The sequence below is a fragment of the Sus scrofa genome, chromosome 3 (assembly GCF_054392235.1).
Source record: "Sus scrofa isolate SSC_HxYL_T2T_F1_AM1 chromosome 3, Sscrofa_HxYL_maternal_Yorkshire_Landrace_v2.0, whole genome shotgun sequence".
Classification (NCBI taxonomy): Eukaryota; Metazoa; Chordata; class Mammalia; order Artiodactyla; family Suidae; genus Sus; species Sus scrofa.
The window spans coordinates 31,729,786-31,752,936 of NC_139385.1; the positions used below are offsets into that span (position 1 = coordinate 31,729,786).

A 23,151-nucleotide genomic window follows, 5' to 3' on the forward strand; every position below is an offset into this window, starting at 1 on the left:
TTGGACAACCACGGGGTCACCCTCAGGTCAGGGCCTGTTGACTTTCTTTTTAAAGCCTTGTCTTTTGGGGATGACTTTGATTTTCAAAAACAAAAGCAACTCCTAGCCAAGCCTGGGGAATGAAGTGATCAATGCTGCTTTTGTTAAAAAGAAAAAAAAAAGAAGAAGAAGAAGCATGACTATAAAGTTATAATAAGATTTTCTTGCACAGTTTACACACTAGATCTGACAGCAACGCCAAGAGTTGTAAAGGGAAGTCTTTTCAGCACAAACAGCTTTATTGACAGTAGAACGGGGTGCCAGGCTGTGGAGCCAGGCTCCAGGTTCAAACCCAGACATTTCCTCTTAGGAGCCACAGGAACGTGTGTATTTTTTAGCCTTAAGTTTCCTCCACAACCGAAAGAAACAATAAAGCCACCCATTGAAAGTATTGCTGTGAGGATTAAACTAAATCACAATAAGAAATAAATGCCTGCCACGGATGACCTTTGATGAATCACGTAGATGGTAACTCTTTGGTAATGAGCAGTCACTAAGAAACAGTCTTGGGAGTTCCTGTTGTGGTTCAGAAGTTCTTACATGGGTGCAAAATTCCAAAACGTAAAATTGAGATCTGTTGTCTGGACCCATTTAAATGTCATGATAGGAGTTCCTGTCATGGCTCAGTGAAAACGAAACCTGAGTAGCATCCATGAGGACACAGGTTCAATCCCTGGCCTCAATCACTGGGTTAAGGATCCAGCACTGCCATGAGCTGTGGTGTAGGTCAAAGACCTGGCTCAGAACTGGTGTTGCTGTGGCTGTGGCGTAGGCCAGGGGCTACAGCTCTGATTTGACCCCTAGCCTGGGAACCTCCCTGTGCCACAGGTGTGGCCCTAAAAGACTAAATAAATAAACATCATGACAGTCAAATCAAATGTAATTAAGGTCAGACTAAAAACTCAATTTCCTCCACTCCTAGGTATCTAGGTATCTACCCAAGAGAAATGAAAACACAGGTCCACTTAAAAACTTGTATGCAAATAATTCACAGCAGCATTATTCCTAATAGCCGAAAAGTGAAGACAAACACCCAAATGTGATCTGGCCAAGCAATGGAACATTATTCGGCAATAAAAACAAATGAAGTACAGATACATGCTACAATATAAATGAACCTGAAACGTGATAGTGATATAGGCCAGATGCAAAAGACTACATAGCATGTGATTCTATTGACATGAAATGTCCAGAAAAGGTAAATCCACAGAGATTAAAAAAAAAGAGATTAATGGTTGCCTAGGGGCAGGAGCAGGAATGAGAAATGATGGCAGATGATCACTAGAGATTCTTTTTTTTATGCCGATGGGAATCTTCTAAAATGAGGTTGTGGTGATGGTCGCACAACTCTAAAATTGAGCCACTGAAAATAAATGGTTTTTTGTTTTGTTTTGCTTTTTTGTTTTTGTCTTTTTGCCATTTCTAGGGCTGTTCCCACGGCATACAGAGGTTCCCAGGCTAGGGGTCGAATCGGAGCTGTAGCCACCGAATGGCCTACACCACAGCCACAGCAACGCGGGATCCGAGCCCACCTGCATCCTACACCACAGCTCATGGCAACGCCGGATCCTTAACCCACTGAGCGAGGCCAGGGATGGAACCTGCAACCTTACGGTTCCTAGTCGGATTTGTTAACCACTGAACCATGACGGGAACTCCAAAAATAAATGGATTTTTAAAAGTCATTTTTTAAAAATTGTGGCAAAATGTATACAACACAAAATTTACCATCCCTGACCATTTTTTGGGGTGTAATTTAGCCGTGTAACTACATTCACATTGTTGTGGTACCAGCCTTTTGATCTTGCAAAACTGAAATTCTATACCCATTAAACAATGCCCCCCTCCCACCCGGCCCCTAGAATCCAGGCCTCTACCTTCTGTCCCTGAGAATTTGACATATATGTCTCGTGTAATCGGAATCATATAATATCTGTCTTTTGTGTGACTGGCATATGTCACTCAGCATGATGTCCCCAAGTTTCATCCATGTGGTGGCATAGGACAGAATTTCCTTCTCACTTAGGGCTTCATAATATTCTACTGTACAGCTATACCACTTTTTTTTTTTTTTTTTTTTTTTTGGTCTTTTTGCTATTTCTTGGACTGCTCCTGTGGCATATGGAGGTTCCCAGGCTAGGGGTCGAATCGGGGCTGTAGCCACTGGCCTACGCCAGAGCCACAGCAGCTCGGGATCCGAGCCGAGTCTGCAACCTACACCACAGCTCACGGCAACGTCGGATCCTTAACCCACTGAGCAAGGGCAGGGACCGAATCCGCAACCTCATGGTTCCTAGTCGGGTTCGTTAACTACTGCGCCACGACGGGAACCCCGACCACATTTTGCTTATCCATCCATCTGTGATGGACACTTGTGTAAATAGCGGATTCTATGGTATAAAAAGAGTACCCCCATAAAGCTGTTCAAAGAAAGTTTTATTTCCACATCCTCCTGTTCAAGAACCTTATGGTCATTTCCATTTCTTTATATTTCAAACAATGTTGCTTTTTTTTTTTTTTTGTATTTTGTCTTTTTAGAGCCGCACCCAAGGCATATGGAGGTTCCCAGGCTAGGGGTCGAATCGGAACTGTAGCTGCCAGCCTACGCCACAGCCACAGCAACTCGGGATCTAAGCCGCATCTGCAACCCACACCACCACAGCTCATGGCAACACCGTATGGCCAACCCACTGAGCAAGGTCAGGGATCGAACCTGCATCCTCATGGATGCTTGTCAAAGATTCATTTCTGCTGAGCCACAAAAGGAACTCCCAATGTTGCATTTACTGTCCTTCTTCAGAGCTCTTTGTATACAACTATAGAGAATTTTTGCAGCAGCATAGAGACCTCAAAAACATTTTTAGAATTTTGAGCCATATTTCCTATTTAGGTGCAAAATCCCAAAAGGTAAAATTGGGATCTGCTGCCTGGACCCATTTAAATGTCACAATAGTCAATCAAATGTAATAAGGTCAGGTTAAAAACTCAGTTTCCTCCACCCCTAGGTATCGACCCAAGCACAATTTCTAGGTCAAAGAGTATATTTATTTTCTACTTTACTGGGTTCTGTCATCTTTCTCCCCAGAAGCATGATACCAATTAGGCTTCAGTACAGGGAAGTTCCCTTCCCCACAGCTTCAGCCATTCCTCATATTGTCAAACACTTATATTTTTGCTGATCTGTGAGCCATAATATCACCATGGTTTAATTTTTATTTTTTGTCTTTTTTAGGGCTGCACTCGCAGCATACGGAGGTTCCCAGGCTAGGGGTCTAATCGGCTCTGTAGCTGCCGGCCTACACCACAGCCACAGCAATTCGGGATCTGAGCCTCGTCTGTGACCTACACCACAGCTCATGACAATGCCGGATCCTTAACCCACTGAGTGAGGCCAGGGATCGAACCCTCAACCTCATGGATCCTAGTTGGGTTCATTAATGGCTGAGCCACGACGGGAACTTTGTGGTTTTATTTTTACTTCCTTCAATGTTAGTAAGGCTGAGCATCTTTTGATTTGTGGTTGCCTCTCTGGGTCTCCCCTCTTGTGAACTTCCTCATCCTAATTTCTGTCTATTTTTCCATTCCGTATTTCTATCGTGTTGTTCTCATTTCTCTTATTGATTTATAGGATTTCCTGACAGTTTGTATACTAACCTGTTTTATATGCTACAAAGAGGTAGAACAGATTAATAGATGAGTCAATAAAAGGCAGAGATCAATAGGAGATGGAAAGTGGATAGCCTGAGATCAGGCCTATTCATTGTGACTCGCTGTTGTCATTCCACATGTGCCTGCCACGATGGGAACGCCCTAAAATGTTTCTGTTATTTTGCAAAATAGTATCTTGCATAAAGGATCACATAATATAAAAATAGCCCTTGTGGAGTTCTCATTGTGGCTCAGTGGATTAAGAACACGACAGGTTCAATCCCTGGCCTTGCTCAGTGGGTTAAGGATCTGGCATTGCCACAAGGTGTGGTGTAGGCTGCAGCTGCAGCTCCCATTGATCCCTGGCCCAGGAATTTCCATATGCTGCAGATAAGGCTGTTAAAAAAAAAAAAAGCTCTTGCAAGAGTTATGTTAGACTTCCGTATACAATCAGAGTCCAAAAATATTTGCTGAATGGGTGAATCGAAAATCATTAGTAGGAGTTTTGTTGTGGCTCAGCAGGTTAAGGATCCCACATTGTCAACGGAACAATGGCAGTAGCTCTGGCCACTGCTGCAGTATGGGTTCAATCCCTGGCTTGAGAACTTTTACACACTACCAGTGCAGCTGAAAGAAAGGGAAGGGAAGGAAGAATGAAAATCACTGCCAGGGAGTTCCCATCGTGGCTCAGCGGAAACAAATCTGACTAGTATGCATGAGGACGCGGGTTCAATCCCTAGTCCCGCGCAGCGGGTTAAAGATCCGGCATTGCTGTGAGCTGTGGAGTAGGTCACAGATGCGGTTCCGATCCCAAGTTGCTGGGCTGTGGTGTAGGCCAGCAGCTATAGTTCTGATTCGACCCCCTAGCCTGGGAACATCCATGTGCAGCGGGTGCGGCCCTAAAAAGACAAGAGAAAAAAAAAAAAAGAAAAGAAAATTATTGCCAAAGTCACATCTCAACAGGATTTAGCAGCTGAAGCCAGGGGACCTGGGAGGGAAAGATTTCCTATCAGAGGCAGACTGAGACAGAGGACACTCACAATTAGACTCCCAAGTGCATCAGGAAATACAAGCAAGGATTTACTACAGTATTATTTCGCATCCCGAGAAATCAAAAACTTCCGTGTCCCACAACAGGCAATCAGTTCCATGCATCAAGGTGTAGCCTAACTATGAAATCCAGGCAGTTGTTACAAATGGTATTAAGGAAAGATGTTCCTGGGAGTTCCCTTCGAGGCTCAGTAGTTAACAAACCCAACTAGGAACCATGAGGATGCAGGTTCGACCCCTGGCCTCGCTCAGTGGATTAAGGATCCCGCTTGGCTGTGGCTGTGGCGTAGGCTGGCAGCTGTAGCTCTGATTCGACCCCTAGCCTAGGAACTTCCACATGCCGCAGATGCAGCCCTAAAAAGCAAAAAAGAAAAAGTTCCTGATATACTGCTAAGTTGAAAGAGCATGTTACAAGCAGTGAGTATAATGTTTAAAAAATACATGAATATGTACTAAGTGTATAAATCTGAGTGTAGATGAATTTTAAAAAGCCCATAAAGATATTTAACATTAACAGGGCTAGGATTATGACTGATGTGGGGTTTTTTGTTTGGTTGGTTTTCTCTTTTCTTTTTTTTCCTTTTTGGCCACCCCGTGGTATATGGAGTTCCCATGCCAGAACGGAGCCACAGTTGTGATCTACACCGCAGTTGCGGCAATGCCTGATTCTTTAAACCTCTGTGCCAGGCTGGGGATCGAACCCGTGTCCTGGCACTGCAGAGATGTTGCTGATGCTGTTGTGCCCCCATAGGAACTCTGGTTTTGTTTTTTCATATTGGTAGCTTCCAGTTTTTCTACACAGAGCCAAGTACCACTTACATGATAATTGTTCCCCTCTTACCTCTTTTTTGAAAAGGGCAAAAATCAAGAGTCCTTTGAAGGAGCTGGGCTCCAAAGCAAGAGATCTGAAGAGCAAATTCCAAGTCCAAAGGTCAGGTGAGGCAGGCTCAGAGTCTGGATCCAGGCTGAGTTCCTGCGGTCCAGACCGGAGCGGGGGAGGGCAGGAGCTGGCCGGGCCAGCAAGGTCTCTACAGACAGCCTGGGAGTGTGGCGAGGTGGACTTCAGTCTCCACCATCTGGGTCAAGAGTCGGGTTTCCTAGGGTGGTTAAGGGCCAAGTCCTAAAGCCAGAAGGGTGCGTTGGCATCCTGGCTGGGCCTCTAACTAGTTCAGCAACGCTATGTGTGCAAGTAAAGTTATTCGTTCTTTCTAATCAGCAGTTTCCACATTTGGTGGCCAAAAAAGGAAAAAAAAAAATGGTAAGGGAGTTCCCACTGTAGCTCAGCAGGTTAAGGACCCAACATTGCCTCTGTGAGGTGCGTGTTCAATTCCTGGCCTCGCTCAGTGAGTTAAGAATATGGCGTTGCCGTGAGTTGTGGTGTAGGTTGTAGATGCAGCTGTGGCTGTGGCGTAGACCAGCAGCTGCAGCTCCGATTGGACCCATAGCCTGGGAACTTCCATATGCCTCAGGTGTGGCCCTAAAAAGGAAAAAAAAAAAAAAATGGCACAAGCCTGTTCTTAAAAGTCACTGAGACCTTGTAAACAAGTGTTGAGCATCACAGAGCCAGGCAGAAGGGGGCCTCTCATAAATGGTAGTAGTTACATTCCTAGGGGGTCCGGGGGCTTCAGGATGTCCTGATGGGCCCAAGGCAGCATGAACAGTCAGCAAAGAGGGAAAAAATGCAGACCAGGACCTTAAAGGAGAGTGAAAAGTGCAAACGAGAGATTACCAGCTGGGGAGATCTAACTCAGAAATGTGTTCTGTTTGGCATGCCGCATTTAATCTTTTTGAAAATCAACTGTCAACAGTCTTTGGAAAATTAATTGGGACAGTTCACGGTAAAATCTGGATTGAGAGCTTCTAGTGCAACCTCAGGAGATGGGGCCACACTGAGCCCACGTGCTGCAGGGTGACGGTCAGCAGGAAATGAGAAACAGAGCAGCTGCCCCTGCAGCACGTGAGGTGCTGCGGTGGCCGTAGTCCCATCCACTCCCTGGTGTCCCTTTATTGTCACTCCAGGCCTGTTTCATTACCTATCTGATCCTGCAGGCCTTTGAATGCGTCTCCCTTAAGATAAAAGGTGTTAAAGTACCGGGTGTGGGCAGATTGAATCATCACCCCCGCTCCAGCCGCCAAAGACGTCCGTGTCCTAAACCTGTGACTGTGGGACGTGCGTGGCAAAACAACGTCGCAGATGTGATTAAATGAAGGATCCTGAGCTGGGGAGAGTCTCCAAGTGGGCCCCATGTAATCACAAGAGTTCTTTTTTCTTTTACTTTTTAGGGACGTCCCCACGGCATATGGAAGTTCCCAGGCGAAGGGTCGAATATGGAGCTACAGCTGCCAGCCTACGCCACAGCCACAGTCACACCAGATCCTGAACCCACGGAGCAAGGCCAGGGATCAAACCTGCAACCTCATGGTTCCTAGTCAGATTCGTTCCCACTGTGCCGCAAGGGGAACTCCCATCACAAGAGTTCTTCAAAGGGAGTTAAAAGGGTAAGAATCAGACAAGGGGATGTGATGGTTATCAAAGTGACCAAGGTCAAAATGACACTATCGTTGGCTTTGAAGGTAGGGAGGGCCATGAGCCTAGGAATGTGGTGGCCTCTAGAAGCCGAACAAAGGCAAAGGATCTGCAGTTCTCCAGATCCATTTTCGACTTCTGAACCAGAGATATTCTATACCTTGTGATTAGGAGTCTTGCATAACAAAAAAAACTGTCCTGCAGCCTAAATATTTTTTAGCCATGCCCGCAGCATGCTGAAGTTCCTAGGTCAGGGGTCAAACCTGTGCCACAGCGGCAACCCAAGCCACAGCAGTGACAATGCTGGATCTTTCATCTGCTGAGCCACCAGGGAATGCCCCTAAATATTTTCAAATATCTCACTGGATGTCTATTGGGTAAAAAACTATTGACGATGATCTGAGTCTAGAACTTAGCTCCACTTAATGTCTAAACACAAGGTCTTTTTTTATGGTTTTAATACACATTGATTTTTCCAGAAAAGCAACTACCATGTCTATCAAGAGAAAATTTGGAAGTTCCCATTGGGGCTCAGTGGTAACGAACCTGACTAGTATCTGAGGGTGGCATGGAGCTTCAGCATAGCTGAAAGCAGCCACGTGAGTGACTTGAGGTGAAACCAACAGAAAAACTGCCCAATCAACCCATAGAAATAATAAATCATTGTTTCTTTAAGCCATGACGTCTTCTGTTGGTTTCCTGTACAACACCAGCAATCAGGTAATCAATAAATAGGTAGCATTACTAAGCATTTCACTTCAGGACAGTAGGAAGGGCCCTATAAAATGTGATGACAATGGGAGTTCCCTGGTGGTCTAGTGGTTAGGATTTGGCACTTTCACCACTGCCACCCAAGCTCAGTTGCTGGTCTGGGAACTGAGATCCCGCATCAAGCCGCTGCATGCCACAGCCAAAAACAGTGGGAGCCCAACAAGGTTGAGGCCCATCCCTCTGATGACTTCACATTGCTCTTAAAACACCCCCCCTCCTTTTTTGTCTTTTTAGAGCCACACCCATAGCATATGGAAGTTCCCAGGCTAGGGGTCAAATTGGAGCTGCAGCTGCCGGCCTACAACACAGCCACAGCAATGCAGGATCCAAGCCATATCTGTGACCTATGCAGCAGTTTGTTCCAACGCCAGATCCTTAACCCGCTGAGGGAGGCCAGGGATCAAACCTGCATCCTCGAGGGTACTGGTCAGGTTCTTAATCTGCTGACCCACAATGGGAACCCACACTCTTCCCTGGCCTACAAGAGGCAGCTGCTGCAGAGAGACCTTGCCAGCCTCACCTCCCATCTCGTTTGCTTGCTCTGCTCCTGCTACACTGGTCTCCTTTCCTTTTTGTGGCTGGGAAGCCTCTGAGCTTGGCAGTACTGGGTCATTTAGGAAACTTGAAAAGAGTTAAACCAAAGCATTTTGGTGCCAGAGTGTCGCAGGTTAAAGAGAGAATGAATGGGAGTTCCTGCTGGGGTGCAGCAGGTTAAGGATCTGACTGCAGTGGCTTGGGTCACTGTGGAGGTGCCAGTTTGATCCCCAGGTTGGGGTACTGGGTTAAAGGATCTGCTATTGCTACAGCTGTGGTGTAGTTTGCAGCTGATGCTCACATTCAATCCCTAGCCCAGGAACTTCCACATCTGCAGGTGTTTTAAAAATTTAAATTTAAAAATTTAAAAAGAGAGAGGATGAATGGTAAAAAGTTGGAGATGGGAGTTCCCGTCGTGGCTCAGTGGTTAACGAACCGGACTAGTATCCATGAGGACGCAGGTTCAATCTCTGGCCTTGCTCAGTGGGTTAAGGACCCGGTGTTGCCGTGAGCTGTGGTGTAGGTCACAGACGCAGCTCAGATCTGGCATTGCTGTGGCTGTGGCGTAGGCACATAGCCTGGGAACCTCCATATGTCTCAGATGCAGCCCTAAAATGACAAAAGAAAAAATAAAATAAAATTAAAAGATTCAAATGTCTAATGATGAGCAAACTATTTGGTAATGAATTTCATCAGTCTAATTCATAATATCTAAAATGGCATATATAAAAGAATTGGGTTATAAATCAAAATTAAAACCATCAAGCTTGTACCGTCTGTCCAGGGCAAAGCCTGGAAGCGAAGTCTGTCTGATACCATAGGCCAAGTTCTAAACCACTGGACCTTGTACCAGAGACTTTCTCATCATGTGCACTGACACACACACACACACACACACACATGCATATGCATGCACTACGTACACACCAGGCATGTGTGTAATTGGCCAAGTGCTCTCATGGCCTAGCCATGAGGTGTCATTGCTATCACGCTGTCCATGGTCATACTGCTCTCTTTCTCTGCTCCACATTACTTTTTCCTTGAAGTGTCCCAGGGCTCAGAGGACGACTGAATGATCGCCCAGACCTGCTTAGCAGCTCAGCCCTCTTCTCCAGAGCCCCCACATCATCTTGCCTACCATAATATGGCCTCTGCTTTTGAAAGGCTTTGGGCCGCCCGGCAACAGAGTCCAGCGGTCAAACCCCTAGACTCAGGACCCAGGCTGCTGGATTTGAATCCTGGCTCGGCCACTTCCTAGTTGTGCACTTGGCTTGCTGGTTAACCCTGGCGCTGCACAGCCCTCACCTCTAAGACGGCGCCTGTAGCACCCACATCAGGGGACTGCTGGGAGGATGTGATGAGTTCCTGAGGCTAAAGTGCTTAGAACAATGTCTGGTGCAACGTACGGGTTCTAAACATGCTGGAAACTACTATTCTTTTTTTCTTTTTATGGCCACACTTGTGAAGCACATGGAACTTCCTGGGCTAGGGGTCAAATCAGAGTTGCAGCGGAGGCCTATTCCACAGCCACAGCAACACTGGATCTGAGCCGCATTCTGCGACCTGTGCCACAGCTTGCAGCAATGCTGGATCCTTCACCCACTGAGGGAGGCCAGGGATTGAATCCGCCTCCTCAAGGACACTATGTCAGGTTCTTAACCCTCTGAGACACAACGGGAACTCTTGGAAGCCACCATTCGTTAATTCCAGCCTCTTGTTCAACTCTCTGGCCCTCCACTGGCTCTGAGGCTCCTTCAATTTTAGAAAATTTGCTCCTTACTCAACTTTAGTTCCAGGAGCCCAACAGATCTAGGTAGCCTCCCCGTGGCCAGCCTGCCTCCCTCTGGAGGCAGTAAATCCAGACAGTGCAGGTAGGGTTAGTATACGACCTCTTGCATGTAAGAGCTCTGTGCTCTGTAACTTAATTATGATCTGAAAAGAGGGCCCTGACTTTTATGGAATCATATTCCTGTATTCATCCCACAGATATTTAGTGGATCCCTACTCTGTTCCCAGCACTGCTGGAACTAGAGGACAAGACATAAAAGAAGGAATGCTGACATAAAATAGATGTCAGCATTTTAAGGGCAAAATTCAAATTAGCAATTATTCTTAAGCGACCTGAGATAAATGCTGTTGCAAGATATAATTTGAATGGCCCTAATAAACAATGAATTACACTGCTGTTTAAGAGCCATTTGGATGCAAGTTCAGTTGTGGGTGACAGCTAAGAATGCGCCAGTTACGTAATTTTGGCTGGAGGCTGGTTATCATTCAGTTTAAACGTCTCTTCCCAATGACAGGATGGGAGGAACAGCTGAATTGGGAAAATGCAAATCTGTTGTGCAGATCTGGATGAGAGCAGCTCCACTTGGGTCTGACAAATGTTGAGATGGTCATAACGCAATTTTGAAGCATGCAAAATAACCCACAAAAGACTACATGGGGTGGGGGGGGGAAGAAGGAATCAAATTTCATTAAGATGAGCAGAAGTCAACTATTAGGTACAGGATGGATAAAAACTAGGTCCTACTGTAGAGCACAGGGAACTACAGGCAATACCCTGTGACAACCCCTAATGGAAAAGGTATATACAGAGAGTTCCTGCTGTGGCTCAGTGGAAACAAATCTGACAGTATCCTTGAGGATGCCAGTTGGATTCCTGGCCTCGCTCAGTGGGTGGGGGATCTGGCGTTGCCATGAGCTGTGAGGTAGGTAGCACATGTGGCTCGGATCTGGTATGGCTGTGGCTGGGCCATAGGCTGGCAGCCATAGCTCTGATTGGACCCCTAGCCTGGGAACTTCCATGTGCCGCAGGTTCGGCCCTAAAAAAAAGAGAAAAAGTATGTATGTGTGTGTAACTGAGTCACTTTGTGCTACAGCGGAAATTAACACAACACTGTAAATCAGCTGTCTTTCAGTAAAATTAAAAAAAAAGTTACACTTAAAAAAAAAAAGAAATCCTAAAATCTTGAATCAGGAAAGGAAAGAAGTAATGATAATACACCTGTTTTGCCTATTGGAGGCATTCAAGGATTGAGCTTCTGAAGGGCAGGGTAGGAAGCCGACACCCAACGGTGCCTGTGGGCATCCTTGAGTCCTCCTCCTGATAACAGGAGCACCTCTGCCATGCCTTTCATAGTCGAGAATTATTCACAGATAACTTAGGGTCACACTGCAAGGAAGCAGTCACGCGGGACCCTGGGGTGCCCAGCTGCCTACAAAATTGATTGATTCTTGCAAGTTACCAGTTTTGAGAGCCCACTTTCCCTACATTCTTTGATCATTCATCACAGCATTGTAAGTCTAACGCTCCACTCAAGCACCTGCCGCATCTGAAGTCTGGACCATTTTCATTTAGTCCCAGTGGCAGCGCATCCATGGGATGTCAAAGATGAAGGATGAGTTGGCACAGGATGCCTGCTCTCTAATACAAAGAGAAATTTCTCTGATTTGCTAAAAGCGCTTTGTCATTGCCTGGAGGCTGGAAACTGTTCCTAACCCCCTTGTTACAAAATTATTTATGGGCAAAATTAGACACGCAGGCTTCAATGTAAAATCTTAATTACTGCCCTTTTAGCTGATTTTTGTTCTCCCAAAGCATTGTAAATTAGAAGACCAACAGCTGAATAAACTAGAGTAAAGGCGGCACAAGTGAATATAGCTGCCTTAAGGTCTAGAAGTAAATGCCCAGCACCAGATCCACTCGCGCTGTTTCCCTATATTCAATCTTCTTCCCTACTTTTTTATTTGACTGCACCTGTGGCATGCCGAAGTTCCCTGGGCCAGGGGTTGAACCCGCGTCACAGTAGTAACCAGAGCCACAGCAGGGACAATGCCAGATCCTTAACCCACTGAGCTACCGGTTCCTATTTCAGAGGAGCATAAAAGAACAGATACAAAGGGGAGAAAAAATAGAAGCTACCTTAGTTCATCGTTATACTTCAGCTAGCGAGGCTTTGCTACTAGTCTGTGGTTTTCTTGAGGACAAGGCGAGACCTTGGCCTGGCCCCATGATCTGCACACAGTAGGGCTTACTGTTTGTTGAACTGAATTTGGGCCTGGCCCCATGATCTGCACACAGTAGGGCTTACTAACTGTTTGTTGAACTGAATTTGGGTGGCTTAATCTGTTTGCACACATTCTTACACATATGCAAACCAAGGTTGTTCCTTTGTGTCCATTCCATTGTTTAAACACCGTGTTCCATCCTTTGATCAAGCTAATAAAAGGCAGAGCACACTGAATACACTTTGGCCAATAGCAAGATGGAAAAGATCCTTGGAGTTCCCCCTGGGGTATAGCGGGTTAAGAATCCAAATGCAGTGGAGGCTAGGGTTTGATCCCCAGCCCGGCACAGTGGGTTATAAAGGATTCAGTGGTGCCAGAGCTGTGGCAGATGGCAGAGGTTGCAGCTGCGGCTCAGATTCAGTCCCTGGCCTAGGAACTTCCATATGCCATGGGCGTGGCCATTAAAAAAAAAAAAAGAAGAAAAAGCAAGATCCTTGAAATGTGATCTGCAAGACTGTCTGGTCTCTCTCATTTGGCAGCAGGACCTGAAGCCAGAGAGGCAAGCCCATAAGACACATGCAGAGTCAGGCTGAGGGCTCTGCTCTCTGGCCTCCGCCTCACTACCACTCCGCCTGGCCACAGGATGCACCATTTAACACCATACAGAGGAGAGGAAGTTCAATTATGAAAAGGAAACAAGAATTAAGTCTCCGGGGAAGCCCAATGAACAAATAAAAAGCACACAAGAGGAGCTCCCACTGTGGCTCAGTGGGTTAAGAACCTCACATTGGGAGTTCCCGTCTAGGCTCAGTGGTTAACGAATCTGACTAGAAACCATGAGGTTTCGGGTTCGAACCCTGGCCTCGCTCAGTGGATTAAGGATCTGGCGTTGCTGTGAGCTGTGGACCTGTGGTGTAGGTCACAGACAGCGGCTTGGATCCCGCATTGCTATGGGTCTGGCCTAGGCCGGCAGCTGCAGCTCTGATTAGACCCCTAGCCTGGGATTTTCCAAATGCTGTGGGTGCGACCCTAAAAAGACAAAAATAAATAAATAAATAAAAAGAACACGGTAATTTTGTAAAAAAAAAGAACCTAACGTTGTGTCTGTGGGGATATGGATTAAGGATCCAGCATTGCCACAAGCTGAGCATAGACGGCAGATGTGGCTTGGATCCAGTTTTGCTGTGGCTGCGGCATAGGCCAGCAGCTGCAGCTCCAATTCGACCCCTGGCTTGGGAACTTCCATATGCTACAGGTGCAGCCCTAAGAAAGAAAAGAAAAAGAAAAATTTTAAAAAGAAAAACACACAAGAAATAGAAGCAGTTTAGATTTTATAACCTAAGGCAAGTAGCAATTTGTTCTCCAGGAAAGAACTTTGAATGAAAAAAAAAATCTGTATTTCCTGAAGCTATTTAGAGGCTGACCTCCACCCCACATTTTCCTTTCTTGCTTTCTTTTTTTTTGTTTTCGTTTTTGTTTTGTCTTTTTAGGGCCACACCCACAGCAAATGGAGGTTCCCAAGCTAGAGCGAATCCGAGCTATAGCTGCCGGCCTACACCACAGTCACAGCAATGAGGGATCTGAGCCGTGTGAGTGAACCTACATGGCAACACCAGATCTTTAACCCACTGAGTGAGGCCAGGGATGGAACCTGCGTCCTCATGGATATTAGTCAGATTCATTTCTGCCAAGCCACAATGGGAACTTCTGGTTCCCTAGATTTGAATTCGCCAGGCCTGGGTCTCAAAACTAAGCCTGTCTGTCAGAGCAGTATGATTCTGTCTTGGTTGGGGTGAGTGGTGTGAAGCTCCCACCCTCACGCCCACCCACCAAGGACTATGGAGAGTGGTTGAACTGCATTTCGAGCGAGGAAGAGTAAGCCAAATGCTGGACTTATCTTTGCTGAGTGGGCCATGCCAGCTGAAAGCCAGAGTTGAATTGTTCAGGATTCAAAAGGGGTCTGGAGAGGCTGTGTGAGGGGACAGGCATGGGTCTAGAGAGGATGAGTCAAGTATCGCTTGAGAGATGCCAGCGAAGCCTTCTTCCCACCTCCCTGTGAGATTATCAGCAAAATAAACCTTCTTCGGGAATTCCTTGGGGACTTAGATTTTTGGGGGGAGGCGGGGATCAAATGCTGAATAAGGCCTCTGGGGAGCCAAGGAATAAGAGGAAGCCCACTCAGATAATGGGTAAAACCCACCCTCCGTACAGGGGCACCTCTAGTCCAGTAATACTGATGATCAATAATCAATGAATATGAAGGAGTTCGTCCTGCACTCCAGGGACCGCCCTCAAAACTTTGCACGGGCCACCTCCTTTCCTGAACAGGACAATCTCATTGAAACCGCGCCGAATAGGGTTAACAGAAACTGGTGACTAACAGACATTCTTGAGCTTGCCGGACTGACAGAACAGCAGATCAGGGAACTGCTTGTTAAAAGCCCCTCTGCTTGTAACCTGCTTTCATGGACCTAGCGTGCCTTAATTATTTTTGCAAATTGCATACCTTCCCAGCTTCATGCAGCCTAGATAACATACCACAAGACTCCATAACCACCCCCTATAGATAACACCTCTGATGCTGTTACTATGGGTCGCTATAGTAACAGTGGCTTAAGCTGTTTTTCAGAAATGTGGGAGTCAGCGCTTGGCCAGTTCAAGCTGGCTAAAACTGGGTGGGACCGCCGACCCTAGAACCAGGCCTTCGCAGGTGTCTGAGGAATGACTTTCTATTTTTATTTTTTTTAATATTTTATTTATTTTTTTCCACTGTACAGCATGGGGACCAAGTTACACTTACATGTATACATTTTTTTCCCACCCTTTGTTCTGTTGCGATATAAGTATCTAGATATAGTTCTCAATGCTACACAGCAGGATCTCATTGTAAATCCATTCCAAGAGCAATAGTTTGCATCCGATAATGCCAGACTTTTTAAATTTTAATTTAATTTTTGCTTTTTAGGGCCACAGGCGTGGCATATGGAAGTTCCCAGGCTAGGGGTCCAATTGGAGCTGTAGCTGCTGGCCTACACCACAGCCACAGCAATGCTGGATCTTTTAGCCCACTGAGTGAGGCCAGGGATCAAACCTGCATTTTCATGGATACTAGTTGGCTTCATTACTGCTGAGGCATGATGAGAACTCCTAGTTTTGTTTTTTTTTTTTGTCTTTTTTTTTTTTTTTTAGGGCTGCACCATAGCATATGGAAGTTCCCAGGCTAGGGGTCTAATCGGAGCCACAGCAACACTGGATCCGAGCCACATCTGCAACCTACACTACAGCTCAGGGCACTGCCAGATCCTTAACTCACTGAGCAAGGCCAGGGATCGAACCCGAAACCTCATGGCTCCTAGTCAGATTTGTTTCCACTACGCCACGATGGGAACTCTGAGAACTCCTAATTTTTTTAAAAATTGGAAAAAAAAAAAAAAAAGCATTAAGGATGTGGGCCTTACTTAAGGATGCCTTAATTTTCCCTAAGAAGAGGAACAGATCTGAGTGCTGGGTTCAGTTACTTCCAGTTTGAGAACAGTCAGTCTGAAAGAGAAGCCACAGAGCTGAGTTTTCAAAGCCAAATAGAACTTAAACATGCAGAGAAGAACTCAAGGATTTTTTTCCTAAGAAGAAGGGGAAGAGGAAGAGGAAGAAGAGGGAGGAGGAGGGGAAGGGGGGGAGAAGGAGCCGGAACATTTGCACAGAGGCTGTGATGTGCACCGCTGTTACTGGGACCTCCAAGGAGTCCTATGTGCTAGAGGGTACGGCCCAGGAAGGAAAGCAGAAGGAGATGAGACTAGAAGACGGTGGAGGGCCTTGAAAGCCAGGCTGAGGAGTCTCGGCCTCCTGACGTGGATCCACGGTTCCCAAATGGTACGCCCCTGGCCCAGTGCTGTACCCCCAATGCTGCCTTCACAAGTCTGCTGCCTGGCTTCAGATCAACACCTGATTCAGTTCTGCTTCTCCTAAAGACATGGTTGCCATGGTGAGGGCTGTCAGAAGGATGCTATGCTGCACGCATCCAGCGGCAGCGAGTCTGGGGAGGTATACAGTGGGGCGGCTAAGAAGTGGGGGCGGGGGGCAGTATAATATCGAGGCAATGCTAAAGAAAATCGCGTGATTATTAGAGCATGTGAAAACTTTGTCTCCTCAGTATATAAAAGCACCACCAAGACAGTTCCAGTTGTCACAGGGAGAGCCTGTGCTGAAGGGCAACCGATAGGGGATACTGTGAACTGTGAATGTTTTAGATATGTGTCAGGAGTTCCCACTGTGGTAGAGTGAGTTAAGGATCTGGCGTTGCTGCAAGCTGTGCTGTAGGTCACAGCTGTGGCTCAGATTTGATCCCTGGCCACAAGTGCAGGGGGAAAAAAAAAAAAAGATGTGTCAAACGGATTGGGGTTTGTATGTACTGTGGTATATTTTTTAAAATATCATTTTGAATCATTTAATCTGGACTTGAATCCTAGCTCTGCCATTCACCCTTTATCACCTTCCCAAATCTCTCTGTTCCTGTTTTCTCATCTGCAAAATTCAGACGACACAGATAGAAGGAGCCCCATAGGATCGTTGGCTGCGGTAAATGGAATCGTGGACCATAGAGAGCCTGGCATAGAGCAAGCACTGGGTCAGCATTAAATGCTGTTGTTATTTTACTTTCTGCATGTGGCTCATCCCAAATTCTAGTATTTAAAACGGTGCAGGGGACACATGCACCCAAGGTATCCTGTCAACTGTTGAAAAGAGGGAGCCTCTAGGGCATTTTCAAAGGGTGCTCCGGGATCAGAACTTGACCCATACAGGAATTCCTGTTGTGGCACAACAGATGAATCCAACTAGTATCCAGGAGGATGCAGGTTCCATCCCTTTCCTCGCTCCGTAGGTTAAGGATCTGGCGTTGCTGTGAGCATGATGTAGGTCACAAACTCAGCTCGGATCTGGTTTTGCTGTGGCTATGTCATAGGCCGGCAGTTGTAGCTCTGATTTGACCCTAGCCTGGAAACTTCCATATGCCTCGGGTGCGGCCCTAAAAGAAAAAAAGAAAAAAACATCAATTCATGCAGATAACTGGCTGCAGCATGATAATAACTGGTACTGACCGAGCACTCACTGAGGGCCAGGCCTCTCCTGGAGCAAGTACACGCTTGGCATTCGGCATGAAGTGGAGGAGGGCGAGGCCGCAGGTGGCAGGTCAATCCAGAGCCGGTAAGAGGTAAGAAGAGCTTAATCCGTGCATGTACTAAACCGGAGCGAAGACAGTCAAGAACCCTGGCAGATGCCAATTGCCTGGGAGGCAGGGAGGCCAAGCAAAACCGAAAACCTCTCTGAGGCCGCGTGGCCAGACAGATGGCAGTGCACCTGTATGCATGACTAGATATCATGGCCAGAGCGGGATAAGGGACCAAAACACAGGCTTTCCCTCCCAAAGAGATCATCTGGAGAACAAGCACTTGATGGTACTGAGATAACGAGCTACCATCTGGTAAGACTGTATTACTGCGCACTGAGAGATGAGGAAACAAAACTGACCTCAAAACATTTTTCTTTCTTTGCTTGGTGAAGCAGGCTGGCCATTCCCGGAAGCAGAACTGGAAAGATGAACGTTTCCAAATATTCTTTGGGGGAACCTAAAATAAACAAACAAACAAAAACATTCCCACTGAAAATCCCAAATGGCCCAAGTTAATCTGGGACAATCATCTGCTTCTGAACCAAAAAAAAGCTACTGTCTGTGAAATCACATGACCTTACCTGTGACTTTTTACTCCAGACTGCTGAGCTGGGCTGTATAACAGAAGAAATGTACAATATCCCTCTGAGGGAGTTCCCGTCGTGGTGCAGCGGAAATGAATCTGAATAGGAACCATGAGGATGCAGGTTCAATCCCTGGCCTCACTCAGTGGTTTAAGGATCCAGTGTTGCCATGAGCTGTGCTGTAGGTCACAAACTCAGCTCGGATCTGGTGTTGCTGTGGCTGTGGTGTAGGCTGGCAGCTGTATCTCTGATTCGACCCCTAGCCTGGGAACCTCCATATGCCGTGGGTGTGGCCCTAAAAAGCAAGTAACATAACATAACATAAAATATCCCTCTGAACCTTTGTGGTCTGGTGGGGACGTAGATCGGGTCCAACTCGGGATAGGGGCCACAGGCACAGCCAGGAGGCCAGTGGGGCTGGGGAAACAGGCAAGGGGAGTGTGGGAGGAATTGAGGTCAGAGGGGAGCTGGTGGGGATATGAGGTCCAGAACCTTAGGGCCATAGTATGGGAGTGGCCCAAAGCACACTAGCAGAGGGAACAGAACAAGCCAGCTGGAGAGGGCTGGGCACCAGGGAAGGCCGAGGAAGTAGGGTACAGGCAGGAAGATGAGGGCGCCTACAGCTCTGTCTTCAACACACAAAACGGGACAGCATGATATTTTCTTTGGGTGTTTTTTTTAGGGCTGCACCCACAGCATGTGGAAGTTCCCAGGCTCGGGGTCGAATTGGAGCTGCAGCTGCCAGCCTACACCACAGCTCACGGTAATGCTGGATCCTTAACCATGGTGCAAAGCCAGGGATCGAACCCACATCCTCATGGATCCTAGTCAGATGCATTTCCACTGCACCACCATGGGAACTCCCAGCATGATGTTCCCTTTTACTCTGTCTTCCCTCTTTGCATTTAATGTAGAATCTACGTATGCTTGTTATTGATCATCTTTATTGCATTTCACTTTATTATTCACTTTATTCACTTTATTTCATCTTTATTGCCAGCACTCGAGGCATGCAGAAGTCCTGGGGCCAGGGATTGAACCTGAGCTATAGCCGTGACGAGGCTGGATCCTTAACCCACAGAGCCACCAGGGAACTCCACAAAGGGCAATTCTTTTAAAAATAAAAAGTTAAAACAAGAACACATTCTTTCTTCTCACAAAGTCTTCCTGAGGTCTATCTGCCCACACCCCAGCCCCACCTTGCTTTGCAATGTTACAAGCCCCAAACCACAAAAGATGAGATCTCACTTCCTGACGTACATGTTTTGGGGTCAATTGTTTCCCATGGAGCTTGAGGACAGGGTACTTGGGAGTCCACGGATAAACGGGGAGCTGAATAAAGGTGTTCTGCGTTGAAGCCACGGAAAACCATGTCCTCCAGTGGTGGCACCTGGGGTGGCGGTAGGGAAGGGAATCAAGGCATATACTTTAAATCACTGCATTTTCTTTTCCAATCTAACAAAGAATAAAATTCTGTATGGGACTCTAGGTCCATGGGGGCATACTGAGCACAAATCTTCCTCTCTTCTCTCCCAAGACACCTGCAAATGACAATAAAGAAATACTCTCCGGAGTTCCCGTTATGGCTCAGTGGTTAATGAATCTGACTGGGAACGATGAGGTTGTGGGTTCAATCCCTGCCTTCACTCAGAGGGTTAAGGATCTGGTGTTGCCGTGAGCTGTGGTGTGGGTCACACATGCAGCTCGGATCCTGCGTTGCTGTGGCTCTGGCGTAGGCCCGCGGCTACAGGACCCCTAGCCTGGGAACCTCCATATGCCGCGGGAGTGGCCCAAGAAGAGGCAAAAAGACCAAAAAAAAAAAAAAAAAAAAAAAAAAGAAATACTCTCCTATGCTGTTGGTGGGCATGTAAATTGGTACAACCACTATGGAGGACAGCATAGAGGTTCCTTAAAAAACTAAATATAGAACTACCATATGATCCGGCAATCCCACTCCTGGGCATATATCCAGAGAAAACCATGATTCAAAAAGATACATGCACCCCAATATTCATAGCTATGTGAAATATGCATATGTGTATATATAAAATGGAGTATTACTCAGCCATAAAAAAGAATGAATTAATGCCATTTGTAGCAACATGGATGGGCCTAAAGATGATCACACTGAGTGAAGTAAGTCTGACAGAGAAAGACAAATATCCTATGATATTACTCCTATGTGAAATCTAATAAAAAATAATACAAGGCGGCAACCTGGCCAAATGCACCAAGATGGTCGGAATTGTGGGTAAATACGGGACCTATTATCGTGCTTCCCTCAGGAAAATGGTGAAGAAAATTGAAATCAGCTAGCACACCAAGTACACTTGCTCCTTCTGTGGCAAAACCAAGATGAAGAGATGAGCGATGGGCATCTGGCACGGTGGTTCCTGCATGAAAACAGTAGCTGGTGGTACCTGGACCCACAACACCACTTCTGCCGTCACAGTAAAGTCTGCCATCAGAAGACTGAAGGAACTGCAGGACCAGTAGAAGCACCTCGCTAGCCTATAACAAATGGGTTAATTCATGGAACAAAACTGCTTTGGTTTAATAACCTACTTACTTGCATTAATTTTGCTTTCTAAAAAAAGACTCGGCCCTGTGGTTAACGAATCCTACTAGGAACCATGAGGTTGCAGGTTCGATCCCTGCCCTTTCTCAGTGGGTTAAGGACCCGGTGTTGCCGTGACCTGTGGTGTGGGTCACAGATGCGGCTCAGATCTGGCATTGCTGTGGCTCTGGGGTAGGCTGGTGGCTACAGCTCCAACTGGACCCCTAGCCTGGGAACCTCCATATGCCATGGGAGCAGCCCTAGAAAAGGCAAAAAGACAAAAAAATAAATAAATAAATAAATAAATAAATAAATAAATAAAGACTTGGAAATTAAAATCCTCCTCACTTTTTTGGAAAATCATGCTGAGATGGATTGTCATAATCTAGCTATGTTTTGGTAGTCAGAAGATACATGACATAATATAAGCCTAAGGCTTATCTTTTTAAAATGATGCAAAAGAACTTATTGATAAAACAGAAACACACTCACAGATTTCAAAAAAAATCTTACGGTTACTGTAGGGGAAACCTTGGCGGGGAGGGAGGAATTGGGAGGATGGAAATAACATATGCACAGCATTATAAAAAAGAGATGAGTAACAAGAATCTACGGTATAGCTCAGAGAAATCTACTCAATAGATTGTAATAACCTCTATGGGACAAAAGAGTGGATGTGTGTGGATGTGTGTGTGTGTTTGCGTGTGTGTGTGTGTATAACTAATTCACTTTGCTGTACATCTGAAACTAATACAGCATTGTAAGTCAACTATACCCCAGTAATTTTTTAAAAATAAATAACCCTCTACTAAAGAACAGGAGGACCATTGGTGGATGAGAGATCTCCAAACACTTCCAAGAGTAACCAGATGAAGCCTTTGTTAGAACAGAGTGGGAGAGGGGCAGATCAGAATCCACAGGTGGAAGCCGCTCCCAGAGGATGGGGGTCCATCTTCCCACCAGAATTCCAAAGAGCCTCAATGCTCAGGGGTTTAATACCTCAGAGTGCGGGAATGAGAGAGGAAACAATAAAGAGGAGGGGTTAAGTGAAAATCCAGCTGGTCCCCACCCTTCCTCCCCCCATTTCTTGCCCACATCCCTCTCCTCCAGCTTCTGCTCCCTTCTGCATACATAAAGCTATATTCACACTTGCCTTTTATATCCTGTGTTCCCCCCTTTCCAATGAATCTCACATAAATAAATTAAACAAACAGCCTGGGAAGGAGTAGAGCTACTCAGGGTGCCATGTGGGTGGTCAAAACAAAACAAAATAAAACAAAACAAAATCCCACCTCATCACTGATTTGGAGACTCCTGGCTCAGCCTGCTGACCCTGAAGAAAAGTCTCCCAGTGGACAATCACTCCCTTCGAGCTCCCAGTCAGCATGTCCATTCACAGAAGAACCCCATCCAGAAAACAAACCCACATGTACAACAGAAGAAGAAAACCATACCAGCTAGGTGGAAAAATCCACTCAGCCCTGCATTTTAAATTTTGAATAAACAGGCAAAACGTCCTATGTAGATAAGCACATCAACAGCATAAAAGACAAAGATCAAGATGTACAAAGAAGTGATCCTGGAAGAAGCACAATGTAGGGAAGAGAACAGTAATTGGCATCTGCAGAGAAATTTGAGAAAAGCATCACATGCATAAAGCAAGAATAGGATGCTGTGAAAAAGGAACACTCACAGGTTGTAAAAGATCCTAGACAGAGAACCTCTCACAGGGGCAGCTGCAGTGATATCCGGGGAATCCAGAGACTTAGGTGTCTGTCCCATTCCCAAGACCCTACTTGAGTCCCTTCATCTCTCAGAGTCTTACTTTTTTATTTTAAACTCCGTGAAGTCTCTATTTCACTCCAACTATACTGCCTGAGGGCCTCCCTTCCTGGCTACCCTGTCCTTGGCCTCTCTCCTTCTTCAGGGCAGTCTGAGCCCACCCAGCCAGGCATAAAGAAGCCCGCCCTACCTGCAAAACTGACCCCGACACAGACGTGGTGTTGAGTGCATTGTAAAGACCTCCCTCTTCTAGGCTCTCTACAGAGAGCCCTACAGAGGCTCTGTGCATTCAAGGATTATCTGCTCCATTCAACAGATGCAGAAACTGAGGGTCAAAGCGGTTATGTGATACCCTTTAGGTCATACCATCAGCGGAAGAGCTAGCACTGGCCCTCATTTTCTGCTTCTGGTGCCTTCCCTCTCCCGCTTCTCTAATGCACGACAGTGTCTGCCGCTCACCAGCCATCAGCACTGTTCTTAT

The 23,151-nt window shown here is 46.3% G+C and overlaps 1 protein-coding gene and 1 pseudogene across 15 annotated transcripts in view; one reads left to right on the forward strand and one right to left on the reverse strand.

Annotated features, from left to right (window-relative positions):
• IQCK (IQ motif containing K) overlaps nt 1-23,151 on the reverse strand; it is a 121,740-nt gene that overhangs the window by 87,144 nt on the left and 11,445 nt on the right. For 10 of the 15 annotated variants that reach the window (XR_014840683.1, XR_014840687.1, XR_014840684.1 and 7 more), the window contains 2 exons: nt 19,592-19,721; nt 18,107-18,204 (listed from right to left, as the gene is read on the reverse strand). The exons of 1 other annotated variant lie outside the window; for it this stretch is intronic. Coding sequence is in view for 9 of the 14 variants with exons in the window: in XM_021086533.2 (XP_020942192.2) it covers nt 18,107-18,204; nt 19,592-19,721 (228 nt within the window). In the remaining 5 variants the exon portion in view is untranslated. The remainder of the gene's footprint in view (nt 1-18,106; nt 18,205-19,591; nt 19,722-23,151) is intronic. 4 more of the 15 variants (XM_085017457.1, XM_085017462.1, XM_085017460.1 and 1 more) reach the window with 1 other exon arrangement.
• LOC102158933 (large ribosomal subunit protein eL43 pseudogene) lies at nt 20,549-20,930 on the forward strand (annotated as a pseudogene).